The 22,341-nt window shown below is 39.2% G+C and overlaps 1 protein-coding gene across 6 annotated transcripts in view; it reads right to left on the bottom strand.

Moving 5' to 3' along the window:
- The window catches only part of LOC119699896 (muscular LMNA interacting protein), a 103,443-nt gene that overhangs the window by 46,201 nt on the left and 34,901 nt on the right, over nucleotides 1-22,341 (bottom strand). For 3 of the 6 annotated variants that reach the window (XM_038133948.1, XM_038133946.1, XM_038133947.1), the window contains exons 2-4: nucleotides 15,134-15,292; nucleotides 12,775-13,143; nucleotides 4,889-6,517 (exon numbers count right to left, since the gene is read on the bottom strand). In XM_038133948.1, the coding sequence (XP_037989876.1) occupies nucleotides 4,889-6,517; nucleotides 12,775-13,143; nucleotides 15,134-15,292 (2,157 nt within the window). The remainder of the gene's footprint in view (nucleotides 1-4,888; nucleotides 6,518-12,774; nucleotides 13,144-15,133; nucleotides 15,293-22,341) is intronic. The other 3 variants (XM_038133950.1, XM_038133949.1, XM_038133951.1) reach the window with 1 other exon arrangement.

Raw genomic sequence — 22,341 nt, 5'->3', positions numbered from 1 at the left:
TTCATGCAACTTTTCATCTCCTGAATAAATAACTCTACCACCCAAACAAAATAAGTATAGGAATTTTCACACTCTAACAAAATGAACTGGCTATCTAAACCACACAAAATATATGGGTTTGGGTACAAAAATTCGAAGATGAACCTTAAAAATTAGTATTTTCAAATAATTTATATTTTAGACTATATTTGTTTGCCCAGTTGTTTTTAAATCTTTACAAATCCTATTTTTTACATTTTATTTACAAATATAGAGGCTGAATTCATTAATTTTTAGAAGATTGATGAGACATTTCCATACTTACAGGAGTTCAAGAGGTAGGATTCTTAATTACATGACTGCTAGACCTTTTACTATTACTATTATTAATATTATTTTTTTAAATTGCAATTTGCTACATTGTTCCCTTTTAGGCAACAATCTGACAAAAACGTCATAAATTCACACAACAACAGACTTTTAAGTTAGTGATTGATTATTTTTGTGACAGTCAGCCAGAAATAAGGTTATTTGTTAATCAGATCAGGTTTTTTAATGTACCATTACCTGCAACAGAAAATACTGGTGATTATGAGATAACAGTCTGAAAGAGCATGTTGCACTTTGGGTCATTCTTTTGTTTATTTGTTATTTTCTTTATATCTACTAAAGGTTTCAATGACAGCAGAGTGGGCAAAATTTTAACTCAGATAAGAAATTTGTCCAAACACCTGTCTTGAAATAGTGTAGGGCACAACCTTTTCTTTCTTTCTATACATAACATTGTTTGCTTTTGGCTTCACTCAGTCAGAAACTGGAGAATGAGTCATTCAAGAAGTCAGTAATCACAGCAATCACATTGAATGAACAGCTTGACAAAGCAGATGAATGCAAATGCTGGAACTGAACTTTTTTCTGTTTTTCAGTGGGAGGGGCTTTAGAGTACAGGATAGTAATTCCTGTGAGATATAGTGATTCTAACTTGGATGTCTACCATTCAGTTCCTCCAGTCAACACTAATGCTTTTTATTATCATAGGCATTTCTACAGAATTAATCTAATCCCAAAGCAGGCAAATAGAAAGGTAAAATAAAATCATCTTCTAAATACACCATATTCTCTCCACTAGCTGTAACAGAATCAACTAAATTGTGCTTGGATATTTAACTTTCAAATGTCAAAAGTCATGTGAGGTGAATCCTGCCCTTTGAGCATTTAGACAGCAATACTACATAGTTCCATAGATATATTTATGCATATACAAAAACTATATGCAAAAGTTTACTTATGCATAAATAAACTTATTTTTAATTATTTTAAACTAAAATAATGTCCTGATCACTGAGATGGAAGACCAAATTCCAAATATTAAAATAGGCATATTCACACAATGTATTCTTGTTTGACTGTAATTGAAATCCAACTAAAATTGTATCACTGAACATGTGAAATACAATGTCTTCACTAGCTCCTAGGCTAGTGAAGACATATAATGAAATGTGCATCATATATGAGAAGCGAACTATGATCACTTTGAGGTTAGTTGTACTATTATATTAACTAAACAAAGACATAACAGACTCTTGAAGTGTAGAAGTTCCTATACTGCTTTCATGTGCTTTTTGACTTCCATATACTGTAGAACCTGTGAGCAATGTGCTGTTTTTACAGGTCTTGATGAGTGGAAAATCTTTAATTTGGTTTCTCACCTATATGAATATATTTCTTTAAACATTATTTCATGGTTTTTAAAATTATTTAAATTATGTTTTCAATACCTAAATACATTTTATAATCTGCTTCATAGGACTCTAGCCGTAATTTTAAACAGCCATGGACAGTTAGGTCAGTTGGCCTGCACCAGAGTACAACAAAAGCAAAACAATTCCAACATCAGAGCTTGGGCAAATGTCCATCTGGGGAGTTTGAGGGGAAATGTCCTAGCTTTTTTGTTCAAATGGTCACCTAGGGCACCCACGGGGCACTGCAAAATCTGCTAGACATGTGCTGTAAAGGCTTAAAATCAGTGCTACCAACTTTGGTAGCTTAGAGCTCCTCATAAATAATCTTTCCTGTTTTGTGGTAGGTCTTGCAGCTGTGTTGAGCTCCATGTTGCTAAAGCCAGTTTGTTCCCCAACTGTTTTGTGTAGATATATATGCATTCCTGAACTACATTCAAATAGGAAAAATCAAAGACTATGAAAGAATGATACCCCATGAAATCAATACAAAGTTTTTTCAAAACAGAAAGCTAGAAGTTGTTATTCTAACAACTGTTCCGGCAGAATTTATCTGTCCCTACTCTGTTTCACTGTCCATTTTGCTCTGTTAGGTCCATGAGGACATTATCTAACTATCTACAAAGTCTAGGGAGACGGCTTTTATTTCCTGTGGTCACCCAAAGCTGACACTTCACACTGATCTGTGGATTTATGTTTATATTCACTTTGCAAAACATTTCCATTTTTAAATCATTAACAAATATAAACCAAGGGAAAGCACATGCTTATATATACATATCAAACAGTTAAACAAATTAATAGGTTATCCTTTGATTTGCATTATTTGGTGCTTGTCCAAATTCTGGTTTAACAGATGTTGGTTTAATGCGTGTCTTAATGTTGCTGCAAAGACTGTTGAAGCAACATTAAGGTTGAAAAATTAAACATGCTAAATTATACACACCAAAGGCAAGCACTTCTAGATGCTGTCTTTTTCCCTTGATGTTCACCTAGCACTTTCATACATGAAAAGATTTTGTCATGCGTCGTCTTCAGATAAAGCAATCTGCTTTTTGTCTAGTTATAAAGCTGAGCTGATTAGTACTAAAGAGACCTAAATGCTGCTAGGATATTAAAGTTGTCTTTCCTCAAAACTTTTCTTTTTTTCTCTGGAAATATACTGGGATTTGAGGCTGGAGTATCACTGGACAGCCTGCTACCATTAACACATCAGCGAAGTTCATTGAGCTATACCATAATCTAGGGGCGGAACAAGTGAGAGCCTAAGGGGGGTTGAATGGGCAGTATTATTAACAGTAGATGAAATCTCCAACTCACATTTTAAAGCCATCAGAGACCTTTCTTGCACTGAACACCCAGCTGCATTAGATTTACATATTTTAGGTCTTCCACATCTCCAGCTGAGTCAGCTTTGTCTCCATGATAAAAAATTAGACTGGGCTAATGGTCCAAGTCTGTTATACTGGTGGACACTCTCCCAGTCTCCATGGGATGGGAGGGCAGTTTCAAAATTGCCACCATATTGCATGATAAAGCAGAATTAGGAGAAGGGACAGTAGGAAAGACAGACGTATAACAACCTCTGTAAATATAAACCCAGGCAATAGCTCTGTGTCACAAGCAGAAAATTTTCTTACTGCCAGAAACCTCACAGTGCTCAATGTACCAGCTAGCAGGAACAGCAACTCTTTTGCAATCTGCAGGCTTGGCCATGCATTACAGTTTGGTCACAGGGTCTTTTTTTTCTTGGAATTTCTACAATTTCATGTCTCTTTTTGTTTCATTAACTAATACTGACAGGGTGTAACAACACTGTACAGCTTTGCTTGGCACAATGGTTCCTTTTGGCTTGTTTGGATTTTAAAAGAACCATTCATGACAATTGCTACTTTGTGCTGATTTTAACCTCTCATTTCCAATTAACATTTTTTAAGTCACCCCTGCCATGGCCAAACTGTTAGGAGTACATCTGACACAACTTGATCTGGCAGACCAGGCTGTAATTTTGTGCTGTGAGGAAATAAATCAATAAACTATGATAGACTTTGTGTGATGGACAGAGCTCAGATATGAGTTGGAGGAAGGGAATACAGCACAAGGAAAGCACAGAGTGCAAAGATAAGACAAAAAATGTTGGGAAGCCTCCTGCAGCTCTGGTGCCTTCTGCAACAAACTCCTCCTTTTTGCCTAGCAGCTCCTCTTGTTTTCACCTACCGGCTGCATGTTTTTGGATACCCTTCCTTTCCCTTCACTTTCTTGAGATACACCTTTTAATCCAGAGTGACTGGTTCCCAAGCCCTCCTGCAGCAGTTGCCATCGTTGCTCATTCTCACTCTGCAATGGCTCTCCCGCCTTTGGGTGGATGACAAACAGCAGGAGCGTGGCTGATCTGCCAGGTGTGAGACTTTGGTATTTGCAGCAGTTTGGGCTGTAGGAAGCTTGGCTTTTCTTTCCCCCTCATCCTCTGTCTAGCACAAGAACAGAGGAGTACAAAAGGAAGGGAAGAAGCAGGAGACTGTCCTCATCTTCCCTTGCTGGCCCTTGGCCACAAAGTCTTTGCTCAGGCTGAGCTCATTATTGCCTCTGGGCTAGTCCCAGAGGTGGCTGGGGTGAGGAAAGCCTCCAGGGAAGTGGGGAGGACAGGCAGGATGGAGTGCCTGGGAATCACTTATCAGTGGAACAGCTAGTTCACATCGATTAAACTGCTTCTTGCTCAGCCCTGCACCTCAGATCACCACATTTCTATTACTTTCCCTGGGAACACATCAGGATTTATTTTAGAATGGGGTGAATAGAACATGCTTCCTGGTTGACTTTTGATACACAAGGATTTTAGGCGAGCTTCACAAATATGTGTACCAAATGTACATCTGAGCCACTGCACACAAATACATCTTTAGTAGTAAATGATCATATTTAAGAATAAAGTATCTTCTTTTTTATGCTAAAGGATTCCTACAACATCTTCTCCATAATACGTAACACAGTGCTAGCAATCTGAAGGGTAGGATTTCATTTTCACTGTCTTCACTATTGATACAAAACCTGCTCCTTCTCCATATTTTTTCCACATCCCATTTATTTTACTAGTATTCTGCAACATGGATGTGATTTTTTTTCCTATAGGGACAAAGAAATATTATAAAATAAGCATGCACCAAGAGTACCTTGGGTTTGATGTTTTCATGGTCAGGAGGCAGGGAAAAAGACTGTGGTGAAGTCAGCTCTCTGGGTCTTGATGGCAGTGTGCCTGATGACTTGTCTGAGATGGGAGATCTGCACTTTAACGCTGATGAGGTGGCAGAATGCTCAGGTCTTGGAGAGGAGGAGTTAGACCTAAAATTCGCTTGCACCACTGAAGAATTCAATTGTAGTGGATGGGAATTAATACTACCAGTTAATGGAACCAGTGGGATAGAGTGAGGCCGTGGGGGAGACCACTGCTTTGAGATGCTAGAAGGGGTAGGACAGGAGGCACTGATCTCCTGAACAGGTGTTTGGGATGAATCTGATCTAGGTCTAGAAGGTGAGTGCAAAAAACTCGGGGAAGGAGATGAGTGTTTTTCTGGGGGGGGAGACAATGCACCACTAGGACTGGTAGAAGCAAGCAAAGGATATGACCGGCAAGTAAAGATGGGTGAGTAAGTGTGCACTCTCTGAGACTGCTGAGGTCCCCGGGACCTGGAGGCAGAATAGCCCAGCCCTTCTGGAGAAGGAGAGGTGGGGTATGCAAAGGAAGAGGGAGCTGGGGCACAAGGAGGATGCAGTGAAGACTGCAAATCTGGAGAGACAACTGATCTTCTGTGGGAGGAGAGAGGGGATGACAAAGAATTTCGGCAGTCTGGAGGAAGTGATTGAATAGGAGGGCGCTTTTTAGGAGAAAGGGACCTCGCTTGAGGGGTGGGATGAGGCTTGGAAGGTAAAGACAGATGCTGAGCCCATCCTGAAAGCCAATAATCCTCTTTGCTGGGGGAATCTGGCCTTATAGGAGGGCTTGAAAGAGATTTCTTGGGGGTTGAGGGACTTGTTTTGAACTTTTGATCTATTGCAAGTGTTGAGGAACTAAGGGAGTTAGGGGAAAATGTGGGACAAGAAGCAGGAGAAAGTGGCCTCCGTTGAGAGGAGCCTGATCTCAGAATAGCAGTTAAGAGAGTCAGTCTGGTTGGCAGAGAGGATTTGACTCCTGACTTGGTTGAATTTCCTCTGGATAATGTTTGTGTGCAAGGCTCATTTATACTACATATGGTCGAAGAGGACCCATAAAGAGAGGGTGGAGACAAAGGTTTAGGGCTAGGAGATAATGAATGTGTTATTACATGTACAGGGAGAGGAGACAGAGCATTCGATTTTTTGGAAGAACTGGGGGATAGAGACTGAGCTAAAGATCCTTGAATTTCAGTTGAACATGGAGTATTGGAGGAAAGATTTGGACTCCTTGCTGGGACAGAGGATGTGGTGAAGCCTCCCATTTTGCAAACACAGTCAGGGCTAGAGAGACTTGGTGTTTGTAGGTTATCAGACAATTGAGGAGCGGAGTACCAACTCTTTGATGCAGAAGAGGATATTTTAGACATTGAGGGAGATGAACTATGGGAAGCAGAGTGAAAGTAGAGAGATGAGTCTTGCTTAGAAAACCTGGTTGCTGACTGCCAGTTGTTACAGGAATCTTCCAGTGAAGAGGCTTGATTCATGTTAACCGTGGCACCGCACGCTACTTTCTGATTAATTGGAGAAATTAAGTGGACAGCAGGTGGTTTAGAGGAAAGATGATCAGAGGTGGAAAGAGTAGAAATTAACTGGAGAGAAAAAAAAAAAAAAAGAACAGAATTGTTAAAATAGGTGGAACCTGTGGAACTGTTAAACACCCCACATTTCAGTCCTGTGGTCATGCGTATAGGGTTTCCATTAGTACTGCTGTGTGGGTTAAAAGCATAGGGCTATTTTAAGCTTGGACATAGAGCCTGATGGATAAGGTCCTTATGGGGAGGTGACTGAGGCAGACAAGCTATGTGGTACTTTGGGTTTATGACACTTCAGTTTTGTTGATGTAAACAAGGTTCAAGGCTACAGTATTTTTCCTTTTAGTTAAAACCCAAGACAGTAGTGCCATGAGTGTCCGGAATCATGTGATGCCACTCACATTATGTAAACAAAATGGAAGGAAAGAAAATTGCAACAGTGTCCAATCTCACTTTGCCAGTTCACTGGAAAGCAGCCTTTTTGAAAATAGGATTCAAGTGAAGTGTTCTTTTTCTCATTCAGTAAACAACTGAACTGCCCTTCTGCAGCACTGTGATATCAGAATGAGAAATTTGCTTGGAACTACTTAAATCAGACATCAGTCTGCCTTTCATTTCTCCTGTTATTCACAGAGCGGAGCATTTGACAGTTTGCAGGCATGTGAGAGTCCTTATCCCCTTCTCCACAGTCTTTCGATACACTAATAAAACAGTAATGAGCTCTTTCATGAGTGTCTTTTTTCTTAGGTCTATTCTAATTAGGATTTGTCAAAACTAATTAGAGCATACAAGCATATTATCAACCTGTTATACAGTTTCATGCTTCTAAAGAAAGAAATTCTCTCAAAATCTTCCAAGTTATTATAATGCTGAAATTTAAAACTGAGGTATACACAATATGAATAAAACATATCAGTATGAAATCATGATTAAAGTCAACTGTAAAACCAAAGGGATACAAATTGTCACCTAACATTTGACTGAGCAATTTGAAAGCAGGGAAATTGACTCCAATTTCATCAAACTTGATGTAAATACAAGAACACATATTTAACTCTTGGTAGATACCCTTAAAATATGCAGTTCTATGAAAGACTATTATAAGATTCACTTTCCACACACTACTATAATTGCTCATGGCTGTGGCTCAGCCTATTAATTATATTTTTAGACATATGTCTTACCCATAATAGAGACAAATTTTGATTATTATGATTATGTAATATAGTATTGATATATCACAAAACAAAAATAAGAACAAAACAATTAATTTTCAAGTGAGACCACATGAGACAGAAGAGCAAGATTTAAAAGCTTTCAAAGGCATAAATATGCCTAAACACAGGCTAAACACACACTTTAAAACCCTATTAGCTCTTACAGCTTAAAATCAGTGAGCTCTTCCTGCTAAATGTTACCATACAAATAGCAAGCCTTTTAAACCAAAGATGCTTTCTGCATAAGGTAACTTCAGAAAAGCCAGGTCAGGGCTTTGATTTATAGCAATAAACACAAAACCTCCGAATGCCTTTGCAACAACACTAATTTCCCCTGTTTTGTACACATGTTAAGGTGTCCTGTGGTTGTGATATTTTGTGAAAATCCCTTTGCTAGGATTTTCTTCTCTTGAGAAGCTGAGAAGGCCTCAGCTTCAAGTGTAAACAATTTGTTATTTGCTACTGTGGAATGCAGCAGGTGCTTCCTCGATTGGTCAATGTGGGATGTTTCTACTTGGTGGCCAATCGAGGAGGCAGCAGCTCTCGGACTCTCTGGGAGTCACAGAACTTTGTTATTCATTCCCTTCTATTCCTGTCTCGCCTTCTGATGAATCTTTCTCTCTGTTCTTTGTAGTATAGTTATAGTGTGGTCTTTTTTAATGTAATATATACCATAATATAATAAACCAGCCTTCTGAAATGGAGTCAAGATCTCTTCTTCCCTTCACCAAGTCCTAACTGCCCAGAAGACCCAGGGTAATAGTGTCCCATTTCAAAGTGGAAATTCAATGGATGTATACGAGGCAAATATTGGATATAAAAAATTAATGTTGTTTATATCCTTGTATATATATTCCATTCAATTGAGAAATTAGGACTCTTGTTGAAAATGCTGCTAATTAAGAAGAAGCAAAAATACTGGAAATTGAGAATCATTTACCAGAATTTAATAATTATGAAAAACTATTATTAAATATGTCATGAAAGACAAAATTATTCAACAAGTTGAAAAGCAGTGTGGTAATAAATCTGATAATTTGGAGCAGCTTCCTGAATTTAATAATGAATTCTGGAAGTTAATCAACTACCAAAACAGAGCTGGGGTATTTAATCTCTGTATTTCAAACTAGAATAGATAAATTTCCCTTACAAAGACAGCAGATTATAAGAAAGTGAGGAACAAATATGAAACTTCATAATAAAAGCATGTGACGTGCACTGGTTTCTAATTAGTTAAAACTTAATAAGATTCATAAGCAGCTACAAAAGTGTTCATGGTAGCAGATGAAAAATATGCTCCTGCAAGTAAGATAAAGACATTTTGCAGTATTCTTCCAGTTTAAATACCACTGAACATTTATGTGCTGAGCTAATTGAGCCATTAATCAAGTCTTCAGAAATTATTTTGCTATTGTAACACAGTATTAATAACCACATCCATGGATGATCAACCTCTTATTTACAGGATCAGGGAATCATAATCAAAGTGGCTTGGAAGTGACTTCCAGAGGTCATCTAGTCCAGCCTCCTACTCGAAGCAGGGCTCTCACCAGCACCAGTGGCTCAGGTCAGCTGTGGCCACGTCTCCTCAGTCTCCAGAGCTCTGATGGAGCTCCAGCACCCCCAGGCAGCCTGTGCCAGTGCTGCACCACCTCTCACTGAGAAGCTGCTCCTGATGTCCAGATGGGATCACCCACGCTGCAATTTGCAGCCATTGCTGCCTCACCTGCCCCTGCAGAGAAGAGTTTGGCTCTGTCGTGTCCACAACTGCCCTGCCAGTGCTTCTGGGCAGGTCCCAGATGCCTCCTTGGCTGTCTCTTGGTGGGAGTCAACAAAGCCAGCTCCTTCAGCCTCAGCTCACATATGCCCCAGACTTTACACTTTTGTGCTGGACCCCGTTCCCTTCCTCACATGTCTCTTGTATTTGAGGGTTTCTGGCCACCAAACTGAGCATGGCTTTACAGTTGCAGCCTCAACAGTGTCAGGCGAGATAGAATAACATCCCTCAATCAGTGGAATTTTTTTCTGTTCAGGTTCTCTACTGGATTAAACCCTCCTGTAGGTGAATTGGATTAGTGCAGAAGTCAGTGACCAAAGTATATTTGTGCTTCTTTGGTCTGTGAGTCAACTGCAAGCCTTTTTCTCTTCTCCTGAGTACTGATACATGTCCCAAAAATGTATGAAGAAAGTTGAAATAGGTGGCAAGGTTATGTTATCACAAAGGGATAAAGGCACTTGAAGAACATCTTGATGCCTTGTAGTTAATCATTCCAGAATTTTCAAAGTGGACATAATACTAGTATTGAGCCTTGCCCAGAAGACCTTCAGTATATTTGAAATGGCAGAACTGAGCTGGAGATAAGGCAAATGGTCATTCTGGAGAGGTCACACTGTTTTGGAAGGGCACAAAAGATGAGATTAGTTATACCAGCAAGACCCTGAAAGATGTGCTGGTCAAACAGGAAAAGGGAAAGAGTGTGCAAACTGAGACCCCAAAAGGCAGAAATCATGTCTGAGTGAATCTTGTCTTCAATTTAGACCTGATCCTGATCCCAGTTAATCATGCTTTGACCTTAGTAGAATCTCCTTATAGACTGGAAAAAATTACTTACAAAGACTGCAGCCTGAGAACCAGAAAGTCAGAAGGAAACACCAGAAACTGTAGAAAACTTGAAAAAATCCCTAGAGACAACACAGTAAATCAGACTGTGAGCTGAGACCCAATTAATATAAATGCTATTTAGTCCAGTTTCTCCCAACAAGGAAGGTGCATTGTCCAAGCAATGGCATGAGTTTGTAGGGACTCCTGACTCGTTTGTCTGGAAAAGCCAAACCAGATGGCACTCAATGGACTGAGGAATGTCAAGAGACTTCAAGTAAATAAAAATCCTTCCCACTGATCCCCTACAGCAAGTCAAGAAATTTCTCCAAGTTGGACTCATGCCTTGACATTCAGAGAAGCTGACATCCTGCTCAAGTCAAAGGGTAAATTCTCAAAGGCAGGAGTCAGTCTGACTCTCTTGCATGGATAGACTCTCTTTAACATAAAAAAAAGGGCAAAAGAACCCCAACATAAAATGTAAACACATTACCAAAAAGTTCCAAATGTGACCAGAATAACAGGTTATTTTTTTTCAGACTTTGAATATAGCATGGCATTTTCCAACATTACCCAGGACCTCTATGTCTCACAGAACAGAAATTCCCAATTTTTTCATGCTTTCCTTTTTTTCTTTTGTTTAAACAAAGTCAGAAATGAATTAAGCAGAATGAGCCCTCTGGGTCAGTTAGAGTGATCCCTTTTGCAACACAATGGTCCCCAATAGTGGTCTTCACTTTTTTCCACATCTGACAGGAAACTCATTGTCTAATTATGCTTTTAAGTTAACATAATGTTATATGTAATAATTCTTAAAAGGGGCATGATACTGCCCTTATAATCCAAGAACTGATAAGGTAGCCCATATATGGAGTCCTTTTGTAAAAGGGAAATGTACCAACAGATAAACAGTGCATCTCTTTAATATTTTTGTAGTTTTTCCCTCATTTCAGAGCTGATGATCCTTCATTAGATAACAAGTCAGAAAGAGTGATGCCTGAGGAAACACCTTAGAACCAAAACAACAGTGAAAGGCAGCTTAGTAAAAATATCTTTTTTATGAAACAATAGAGATGGCTAAAGATACTGAGATAATGAAGACTGAGGAAGTACAATCTTGAAAACTTGTGACTAAAGAATAATGACAAGACATGCAATTACCCATATTACATACTGCCTCTCTTCCTGTTCAGGTGAACAGTGAGCAAAGTTGGACTTAATTTCTTGCTCTGTGCAATCTTTATCTTCTGTTACCTCACCAGCCAAACCCCTCTTTACTTCTCAAGTCACCTGAAGCTTAAAAAAGATCCAACATACGAACTCTTCTGTATAGTATCCCAAAACTCACCCAATTTCTGTAAAAGCTTTTTTAAAAAAATACCCAAGTAAGCCTGAATATTGCTACAGTAAATTTGTATTTCCTCAGAACAAGTATTCTGTTACAGGCTGCTTCCTCTATGTATGCTTACCTATGACTTTAACCTTCCTCACAGAAAATTCTCACTGACTTTACTGGGAGTTTCTCAGAAGAAATGAACATTTCATACTGCTGTGAATCCCAAACCAGAGTGGATTTCTTATCCACTATGTCTTCTATCATAAATTTACTCTGAATTTTTATGAAAAATTGAGTGGCAAATGTATTTCAACACAAGATAGGAAATCTGGAAATAATTTTCAGAAAGTAGCCATGCTTAACATTTGTTTTTAAATTATCAATGAAGAATTACATTTTCAAGTGATGGTAACCCAGTCAAGGTCAAAGGAAATGCCTGAATTTATTTCATATGACATGGACATTGCTATTTTGCTAAAGGTGGAATTTTCCATTGCATATACACCCTTCAATATATATCAGTGCTCTTCCCAAGATGGGAGACATTAACTTTTCATGCAGTAGTTTGGATTGATGCATTTTGTAAATTAAACGTTTCAAAGACTCTATTTGGAAATGCCCCAGGGAGAACTGAAAATTTAATAAGTCAATAAATGCACCTATAAAGCCCACATAAAATAGGAATTTCATCTTCATTAGTTCTTTACACCTGTGCAAAGTCAGGTGTACCAACTAACAATCAGAATAATAGGATTTTTACAGCTTCTTTCTCTTGCATAAAGGACTGCAAGAGGTGCTGAGGAGAAAAAAGAATCCAAGTCTGGGAAGTCTGATGCTAATAATTCAAATGATCTCGAGGCTCCATTGATTTCAATGACCTTACCCAATTTAGACTAGCTAGGAGTCTAACATCTCCTGATTAACTTGCTGGCATGATGAGCTGCTCTTAAAGGAAAGAATACATCTGCCTCATCTGCTCCAGACACACACCCGAATCATATGGAGAGGCAGCAAGTCAAAAGGGTTGGGCCACCTCCTTAAGGTCCAAACATTATAGAAATGGCCAATGAAAATGCTAATTAAAGAACAAATTGACCCAGCTGTTCTACAAACTGGCTCCATATGCTGAAAGGTTACCTCTAGAGTCTAAAGAGCTCATTACCTGATGTTTTTGAGGATCAGTAGTACTGTGGGAAAGTGCAACACCTGGAAGGTGCCCATCGCCAGGAGGTTTCCCTGCCTCGGTGCCAGGGGAAACAGGGGATGTGGTCAGCAGCTGAGCACTGATGGGACTGTAGCCATTGGAAGGCTGATGAACGTGGCTTGAGGCAGCAGCTACTTCATCTTCATCACCGGAGTCCGTAATCAGGATAAACTCAGCCTTAAAAAGGTCATTCTCCTGCATCTCTTCTTTGCTTGTGTTACACCCCAGGGACTGGAAAGCCGTTCGGGTGCTGCCTGCACAGACAGTGGACACACGGTCTTGTTTGGCCCCACTCTTTAAGACCAGCTCATCAGAGACTGCGTCAGACTGCAAAATATACAAGGAAAAAGATCCAAATTAACTGCATTTTATTTGTGTTCCCCAAAATGTGAAGCAATTTTGCCTTTAGGTAGTGGTTGGCTCTGCACTACCAAAAGTGCAGCAGGCAAATGAGGAATTTAGGCATGAGTACACAGCAGAAGCCAGGGAATCTTCCCCAGGGAATCCCAGCTTCCAGCCCCCAGCCAGTGCCGTGGGGGCTGCCTTCCCAGCAACTCACAGAGCAACAGGGGGCTCTGAGACAGCTATGGCCCGAGACACGGCCGGCACGGGAACCGGGAAGGAGGGTGCAGCCGAGCCGAATGAGCTGTCAGACCGCACTACACCAGACACGATGGGAAGGCACCCCGACCGCGGGATCCACGGAGCAGACAATGCTCCTCAGAGGAGTCTGACAGACAAATCTGGGACAAAACCTATACATATTAATGAAGAAACAAAGGCCCTTAAGACAAGGCATTCTTCGAAGAGAGCAAACAGACTCAGAGGTCAGAGAGCTTTGCTGTATGTTCAAGCTTCGCAGCACAGACCACAATTGTTCTTCATATTTTCTGCAATTTCCACAACCAGTATGTCACTTCTCAAGCATGCTTCGGATGAAAGCAGGAATAGTGCAGACTACACACATGATACACATATCATTAAAGCATTCAATATCCAAACTGCTTTTGTAAATCACGTTTCCCTCAGAGGAGGAATCAGGTAAATGAATATACATATTGTGTACTGCAAGAAGAAGCCTCCAGATGGGGCTCATATTTGAATGCTGCTTGAGGAACATGGTAATTACAAATTTCCACTTCACTGGCAGCTCCATGAGTCCTGGAGTTCAGTTCTTAGAAAAAATATTGGACCACAAAGGGGGATATCACCACTATGAGTTTGACAGTGGTATTTTGCTTATCTGATGTTGGTTGTCGAAACATTGTTCAGGTTCTAGACATTTTAGAAGAGGGACTAATGTGTGCCATGAAGGCCTCACAGCTGCATCAACTGCCAGAAAACTTTTCTCTGTCTACAGAGAAACACATGGGGATGGATGACAGGAAGACCTGATTCTGCTTTACCCTGGGCATTACTTATAACAAAGCCAACACTGAGCAGCTGTAAATGTAACTAATTACTTAAACTGCCTGGGGATAATATTCCAGTGAATGTCTCTTCAAATACATCCATCCTTTGCCCAGACCTAACCCCTTTTTTGACAGATAGGTCACTGAAATGCTGGAACATATTCAGGTCAGAGGGCTGTGAACTCCTCTGAAAAGTTTATTACATGGAAAAGCACCCAGAACTGCAGCCCCAGCAATGTCCCAGGCAAAGAGCTCTTACACAAAAGCAGAATTGCCATAAGCACTAATATTAACCTGAGGATTGTGGTAGCCTTTCAAGCAGCATGGAATAAAATACCACATTAAGTGTTGTGGGGCAGGAAAGGAATAAACAAATGGCTGACTAAGGGAAGGAGAGCCAGGAATGTTGTGCTGCTGGCTTCACTGTTGCAGGAAATCACAGGGACAAGTTTTCAAAAATCAAAAGCTCGCTTCCACTTTGATGCATTACTATGCAGCTATGAAAGGAAGTGGCACCTTTCTGGAAGCCACAGCACTGGCATTTGCTGTAACCAGGATCCAGTGAACAACTCCTGGTCAATTTCCATGAGATAACACTCCTTGCTCATCACCCTTGCTGTCATGAAGACCTAGAAGGAATCCCCCTCATCTGCCATTGCATGACTGACAGAGCACAGAATTGAGATGATCAAGGGTTTCCTTCCAATATAAAGTCTGCCAAAGGCAAAACAAGCTATTGAGCAGACACTTGCCTTCTCTTGCACAATGATTCCTCATCTTGGTAATTAAACCAAGCACAAGCCAAGAAACCATTCAAGGGAAAGGGCTTCAGTTCAGCAATGCTCAGAATAAAATTTTCTTTATCTTTTGAAGAAGTGTAAAAAGTAATGCAAACAAAAATCTACCTTATTTACAATTTTTTGGTTGCTCAGATCCTTTGGTTCCTCTGGAATTGTCACAAGGAACTTAGAGATATCCACAACCTCAAAATGAGTTGGAAGCTGTCCAATGGATGGCACGAATGTGAAGGTCAATGGTTTGGTCCCAGATTCTTGAGAGGAGACCTACAAAACACAAAATTAATTCAACTTCTTTATCCAAATAAAGAAAATTTTTATCAAATTGAGATAATATGAATAACATGAAATAATGAATCTATATAAATTACATGTCTGTTTTTAACTCTACCTGACATTGTTTTGATGGGTTTTTTTAACTGGCTAATTGTGGATTAAAGCCTTATTTAAGAGACAAAGCACTTGGTTATACTCATCAACATTCTCTATATTCTAGTGTTATGGCTCAGCAGACAGGAGAACTTTTGTTTGATAGCTGGCTATTCTTTCAATTTTCCATAACAAAATCAGGAAACCATATTTAATCCATTTCAAGGCTGTTTTTATCTTTGCTTAACTGCACTTTAGTAGAACAGAAATTCAATTATACCAGTGTATCTGGGCAAATTACAGGCCCTAGAGTATCTGCTTAACAAAAACCAAATTGGAAAAACTTTTGCTCTGAAAAAAAAGCAAATTATGTTCACATTTTCTAATGCAAATGCAGCTAATTCTGAGCAATATTAGAAATAAATTACAATTTAAGTGTCTTCTCCATTTTCTTTGGGCTTTCCAGCCACATACACCAACTAGTGGTTTTATGTCTGCTTATTTCTCCCTCCCCCTTGTTGCCATCTCCGTAGGACTGTGTATATACGTCCTGAATGCACCAAAGACAAGAGTGACTAAATGAAGGCAATTTCACCTAAATGTTTGATTTTATCACAGTGCTCTCCAATCACTTGAGTCCCCTTCACAGGAGATGGACAAGGGAAAAGAAGTCCACATCATTGTAAAACTCTCAGTTGCTTTGCCAGATATCAGGAAGAGGAACTGCACATGCCTTCGCCAGGTAAATAGAGGGAGCCACACCCCAAACCACTGAACCTGACTTGCTGACTTTCCCTCTACTTGTTGGTGTAAAAAATTCTTTTTCCTGATTCAAAACTATGAAGTACACTGACATTCCTTTGTTGTATCTTATGTAAATCTTATGACTGTTAATTGTCTTTTCAATGAACTCTAATATGCAGAGGGTTGAACTGTATTGAATCATAAAGGAAAACATGATTATTGCCTCAGCTTCTTTTTTTTTGCTTGCTTGCTTGCTTAAAGTGAAACAAATTGAAAAGCTATGACTCTCATTATGCTTCTTTGTAATTTGCATCCGTAAGTAAATAGCAATTATGGAACTGAGTAGAATTATGGTTTACATTATTTGATCATCTTGTGGCTGGAATATTAAAATGATGGACACAGATTTCCAGTTTTAAAAAACTCTAGGCAAATATTAGTTACTTTGACTGCTGTCTTCTGGAGTGCTTGTGCAAAACAGAGGCAGGTTATGTGCAGAAATGCTGTCACAACTGCTCTTTCCTCTACAGTTTGGAACAACTGTGCTCTCTCAGACACATCCAGGTGTGCAGGTACGAGGTGCTCTCCTAATTTTATTTCCCCCTCCATTTCACACAAGTGACCTAGCACTAGAATATATAATGCATGGCCTGAATCAACAGTGAAAGAATAACAGCTAAAGGCTGCACCATGCCAGGAGCTTGGCTTGTTACTTTATGTGAAGGAGAAACAACAGCTCTGTCCTTCTCTCAGGAGCTAAGGTACTTGAGTCTGATCATTGCTTTTCATAACAGACCAACACAATTTTTGAATATTATTAGCCAGCACAATAAATACTTAGTCCTTGCACCTTAAAAGCCAGCAGAGTACCATCGCTAGCGAGCAGCTGCCAGTCCCCACGACACAGCCAGGGATGCAGCCTCCAGCCAGGGATGCAGCCTCCAGCCCAGCACCTGCTGCACCCAAAGGTGCCTTCAAGGGGCAGGATTACCTGCACACAGGCAGGAGCATCACATCAGCATTACTGATTTCTGTACAGATGACACAATTCACTGCAGCCTTACACTATACCTGGGTCTATACTAAAATCAGCTAGAGATGGCCTTTGCTTTCCTGAAGACCTGTCGTTTTGCTTTCATCTTCTCTCTCTAATTAGGAAGTGCAGCTGATGATTTTGACTACCTTGGCTGTCTTTAAAGACATTTTCTCCCTCTACCTCACCCTTTAGTCATGCTCTTGCTTTGACATTTGACAGCAGCTGTTTTGTATCACTGGACATTCTTGAGGCAGAGGGCAAAATATTCCTTATAAAAGAAAAAGAGCGGGAATAAGTGTGCAAATAGCAAGCCCAAACACAAATAGATTTATGGCAAATTCTAATATAATGTGTCAGCATTGCTAAACTCCCACTATTTTATCTGCATATTTGTAACAAGGAAATACAAACAAGAAATTAGACTAGTGGCTCCAGGCTGTTGCACAGTAATGGAGACATCTTGATATCACCTTATTTTATATGTGTCTTAGCCTGCACTTCCAATTTTATTGCTTTGGTGGCAAAATTACAGAACACACAAAGAAAACCTTGCTGTCTTTGGCCTAAAGACATTGTGAAAATAATCACCAAAATTGCTTGCAAGCTAAACCTATGATTGGAAAATACATAAAAATAGACAAACAAGATTTTTTTTTTCTGGTGGGAGATTAAATTATGGCATTATTTATATTCCCCTAGTGTATATTATTTTCTTAAAGTTTAGAAAGCATACACAAGCAAATACAATTACTGCATTTCAAACACCTTCGAGTTGCTAGATACTGCACTAAGCAGTGACAGGACTGTGCTCCTCTTAGTTTCACTCATAGCAATTGAGAAACAGGTACTTCCAGCAGGTAAAACTGGTCATGCAATCTAAACTGCTTCACAGAAACCTAGACAAGCAAATATCACATGACTAGCCAGAAAACACAAACATTGCCACTGAGGGAAAACAAAAGAAAAATATTTGTCACTTTAAATTACTTCTAAGTGCTTACTTTCATTTTATATATTTTTCTTAAGATAAGCAAACATACTTTGACATTTTAAAATTAAAATTTTCATTTAACAATGTGAAGCAGAAGGAACTGTTACATACTGCTTCCTTCTTTGAGGTAGAATAATATTTTTGCACCTTTTTTGTATGCTCATCTCATTTACCATTTCTCTCTCTGGCTGACGTTTCTAACCTTGAAGAACTGAAAAAAAATGAACAGACTGGACCTCCAGCACTTCATTACATCTGTTAATAGCCACTCTGATATGTAGAGGTAAACAATAAAGACAAAAAAAACTTAAAATTCAAATATATATTAAAAATATATTAAACTTCTTATCATCTCTTCTCCGTAATCAGTAGCAACAGCAGAGGTAATTCAATATCATACATTCCCTGCTGCTGGAATTCACTTGAATCAATACAGTTACAGTGGCAGAAAAATACTAAATGTGACATCTATTGAATTCAATACTAAGGAATTCTGGTTTATATTACATAATAAATCTTTTGCATATGAAATAACAGACTGTTTATAATTGGAGCCTTCACATTAATTACTTTTTGAAGAATATGAATTATAGCGTCTAATATAAATAACCTTTGACTATCCATTGGTGTCTATTGGCAGCTGCATAATATATTGACAAAAAACTTCAAAACAAAAAAATTATTCTAGATGACTTCCATGTGCTCCTATGTCATCAATTTACAAACAGGCTTGTTGCATAATTAATACCATCAATTTACAGCTACCCTGGGGATAGTAACTTAAATTATATTAATTATTGTTTTCATTACCACAGCTTCTGTAGTCCTTAGTTGTAGAGCCCATTCTTATTGTCTTCATTACCTTATGAGCATAAACGAACTCTTCTATTTAATCTCTCATATGCTCTATATGCAGTCAGCATGCTGCCTGTTTTGTAATTTAAATAGAGGTTCCATTGTCAATGATTGCTTCTCAGGACTTCCTTCTGGAATACAGATTGCTAAAGTGAAATTCAATATGCCGGTTCACGGTACCACTTCTTCCAGTGATTTGTTAATGTAAGTCATTCTATTAATAAAACAACACCCTGAGAAAACCTCATTCTTGAAACCTCTAGTTCTTCCTTTGAAGATATTTATTTGTTTAAAGGACAGAAAAGGAAATTATGAGTAAATAATAGCAAAATAACAAGTGCGTACATCATGAAATAGAAACATGTTGACTGAAGCACTGTTTTGGTCAGAGCACAAATTCACATGCCCACAATTCCTGAGTGATAAGTATAGCTCTGACACTCAGAGAGAGCGCAGCTAACACCATTCACCCAGCTAGGGAGTGGGGCCATCCAAAAACCCAGCTTGAGTTCTGTAATCTCTCCTTCAACTCCTTTTATATGTTCAGACTAAAGTCAAATGACAGAGACATTGCCTCCTCCTCAAGACAGAGAAAAATCTAGTCAGATGGAACTATCAGTGAATGAGATGTAAGAATCTTCAGCCTATCTTCATATCCTGGCTCATTATAGCTATCACAGTAGCCTAATATGGATTAGCTGTTTATTGTGTAATGAGCTCTGCTTTTCTAAAACCTTTTACAAACAGCAGCAGATGATCATCTGAACACTAACTTTCACTCTGTGAAACTTCAGAGGAAAAAGCTAAACCCATTCCAAAAATCCAGAATGAAATTACAGTCAAGATGAAGTTTGTGCCAAAGTTCCCAAGGATAACTGTGGTCCAGAAGCTTTCCCAAGCTTTATGATATGCCCATTTTATCACCTTCAGCAAATCATTTGTTCTTCTTTCATTATATCAACACACACTCAAATGCAGACAAATATCTTTTGAAAATTAATGTGTAATTTGTGTAAAGCACTAGAAAGAGCAAATGAATAATAGTAAAAAATTTTAATCTATTATTCAAAATGCAAGAGCTCATTCAGATTAAGTGATTTTTTCAAACATCATTTTAATTAGCTCTTCAGCCCAGCAGACTTTATACGACTGTAATTGCTCTTTGATACTGCTCTACACATATGCAGCTAAGTTTGATGAAAAGTAAGTAAAAATAACATTTAATTTCCTCCTTTTGCTAAGGGCAAGTAAAATACCTTGCCTGTTATGCTTACTTGACTTAATTAAATGCAGTGTGACTAAATGGTCATCCCTAAGATGACGTGGATCTTTAAATTATATTTCTAGTGTCACTGACATCCTTAAACTGCTTATTTGCTTTCAGTCTCTGAAACTTCCTAAGCAACATCTCCCAAGTTAAAACACTGTGTTGTAACATCCCAAGCTGCTCTAGTCCATCACCCATGTACAAAACCACAGCTAGGTTGTCCCATACCCAGACTGCCCCTAGCTTCTCCCTCAGCAGGGAATCACCACTTCCTTCTGGCTGTCCTGTGTTCATTTTGCTGTGTGGATCAACCAGAAATTAAGCTGAAATCTTATTGCTGATTTTGCACTGTGTGGCCAGGCTTGCCATCTAGCCTTCCACAAAAGGCAGTCAAGGCCTGACAAAAGTAGACTGAAAAATCAAAACAAAAAAACTGGTGCTGTCTAACATGCACATGGATTGTTTATCAAATATTTTTATATTGATCATTGTTAGAAGACTTCTTGGGAAATGTGAGACTTCAGATCGAATCCAGTGCCTGCAGATAAAGAAAAATATCTGCCTCAAAACTGGAGTACTTACAAGGTCATAGGACTTATGCCTTCATATGTAAAGCATTCACAGTAGCACATTAACAGATACATTTAAAAACTGATATACATAATATATGCTTATGCAATGTCATGATACCTCTGCCCAAAAAAAAACAGGCTCCACACTGGTCAGTCACATTAGTACAGCAGAGAGGCAAAACAGATCCTGATTTTCAGTCCATTTTTGAACAATTCTGACTTGATTACTCAGTGAGAAATTGAAAATTAGAATTTATTCTTTTTTCCTGTAAGTTTCTTGCAATTTCTCCCTGTAAGAGAGTCCCAAAATGTTGCTGTTACCCTCACAGCAACCTTAAAGCATGTTCTCATTAATCTATATTACATAATTCCCCTCATTGTGTTTTCCCAAAAGCTGTGGCTATCAATAAGAGGGTATCATTTTCAAATCAAGCACTGGGAGAATAAATAAATCCCTCCTTACATCTGTCAGAGCTGGGACATCAGTCTTGTGGGATGATGCTAGCAAGGAACTTCAATTTTATAGTATCACACATCAGCCATTTGCCTTTTGGTGTCACAAAATGTCTGAGTGGTTGAGGAGCAGAGGGGTTTCAGCCAGAGCAGCTCCCTCCCCACAGAGCTGAGGCTCACGTGCCACCACGTTCACCCGACATCCTGCCACCACACGCGGGGCACTGCTAACCCTGCCTGCCACACCAGAGGAGAACCAAGCCCAGTGGTGCAGCCACCACAGGTGAGCATCTCCGCTGTTCTCCTTCCAAAAGCACATTGCAGAGCAAGTTTGGGAACACACCAGTGACACTGTTGCAAGCAATGCATTTTGGAAGCAGGTGGTGCCCAGCATCACAGCTATGCCTGCACATACCCCTGCATGTGTTGAAAGGTACATCCTCTTACTGATAGAATGACAGAATAGTCTGAGTTGGAAGGGACTCATAAGGACCAATAAGTCCAACCCATTTTTTGTGTTGTGAGTGGGCAGGGATTGAACCCACAACCTTGGCATTCTTAGCATATGCTTTAGCCAATTGAGCTAATCTCCTAGCAGACCATTAATTTTGTACAATGGATTAACTACAGCGTGACTCCAGAAAGAGGATATGTATGTGTTAATACTACATGTCATGCTATCATAGCTTGAAGGCTGTTGAAGAAAAACAAGGGATTTTAAAAGCTGCTTCCAAAAGTACAAGATTATAGCAGAAGCCTTGAAAGTGCAAGTGTGAAATAGGAGCCTTAGGGTTACAAGCACAAATCATTAATAATAAGTTGTTACTCGCTACAGGAATGTAACCTTGTGTGCTGCTATTAAGGACAACAAAGCAAGCAAAGAATCGGTATGTGGCATACATAAAACACATCAAACACTATTAAATTTAGATTTAGGATGTGCTGACTGATGAAGGAGGAACAAATAAACTGTTAACAAAGACAGTAAAATAGCTTCAAGTGGGCCCAAAGCACAGGGTAAGCCCCACC

Source organism: Motacilla alba, chromosome 3, assembly GCF_015832195.1.
Source record: "Motacilla alba alba isolate MOTALB_02 chromosome 3, Motacilla_alba_V1.0_pri, whole genome shotgun sequence".
Lineage (NCBI taxonomy): Eukaryota > Metazoa > Chordata > Aves > Passeriformes > Motacillidae > Motacilla > Motacilla alba.
Note: the sequence above shows the minus strand (reverse complement) of the source record. Positions and strands in the feature narration are given on the sequence as shown.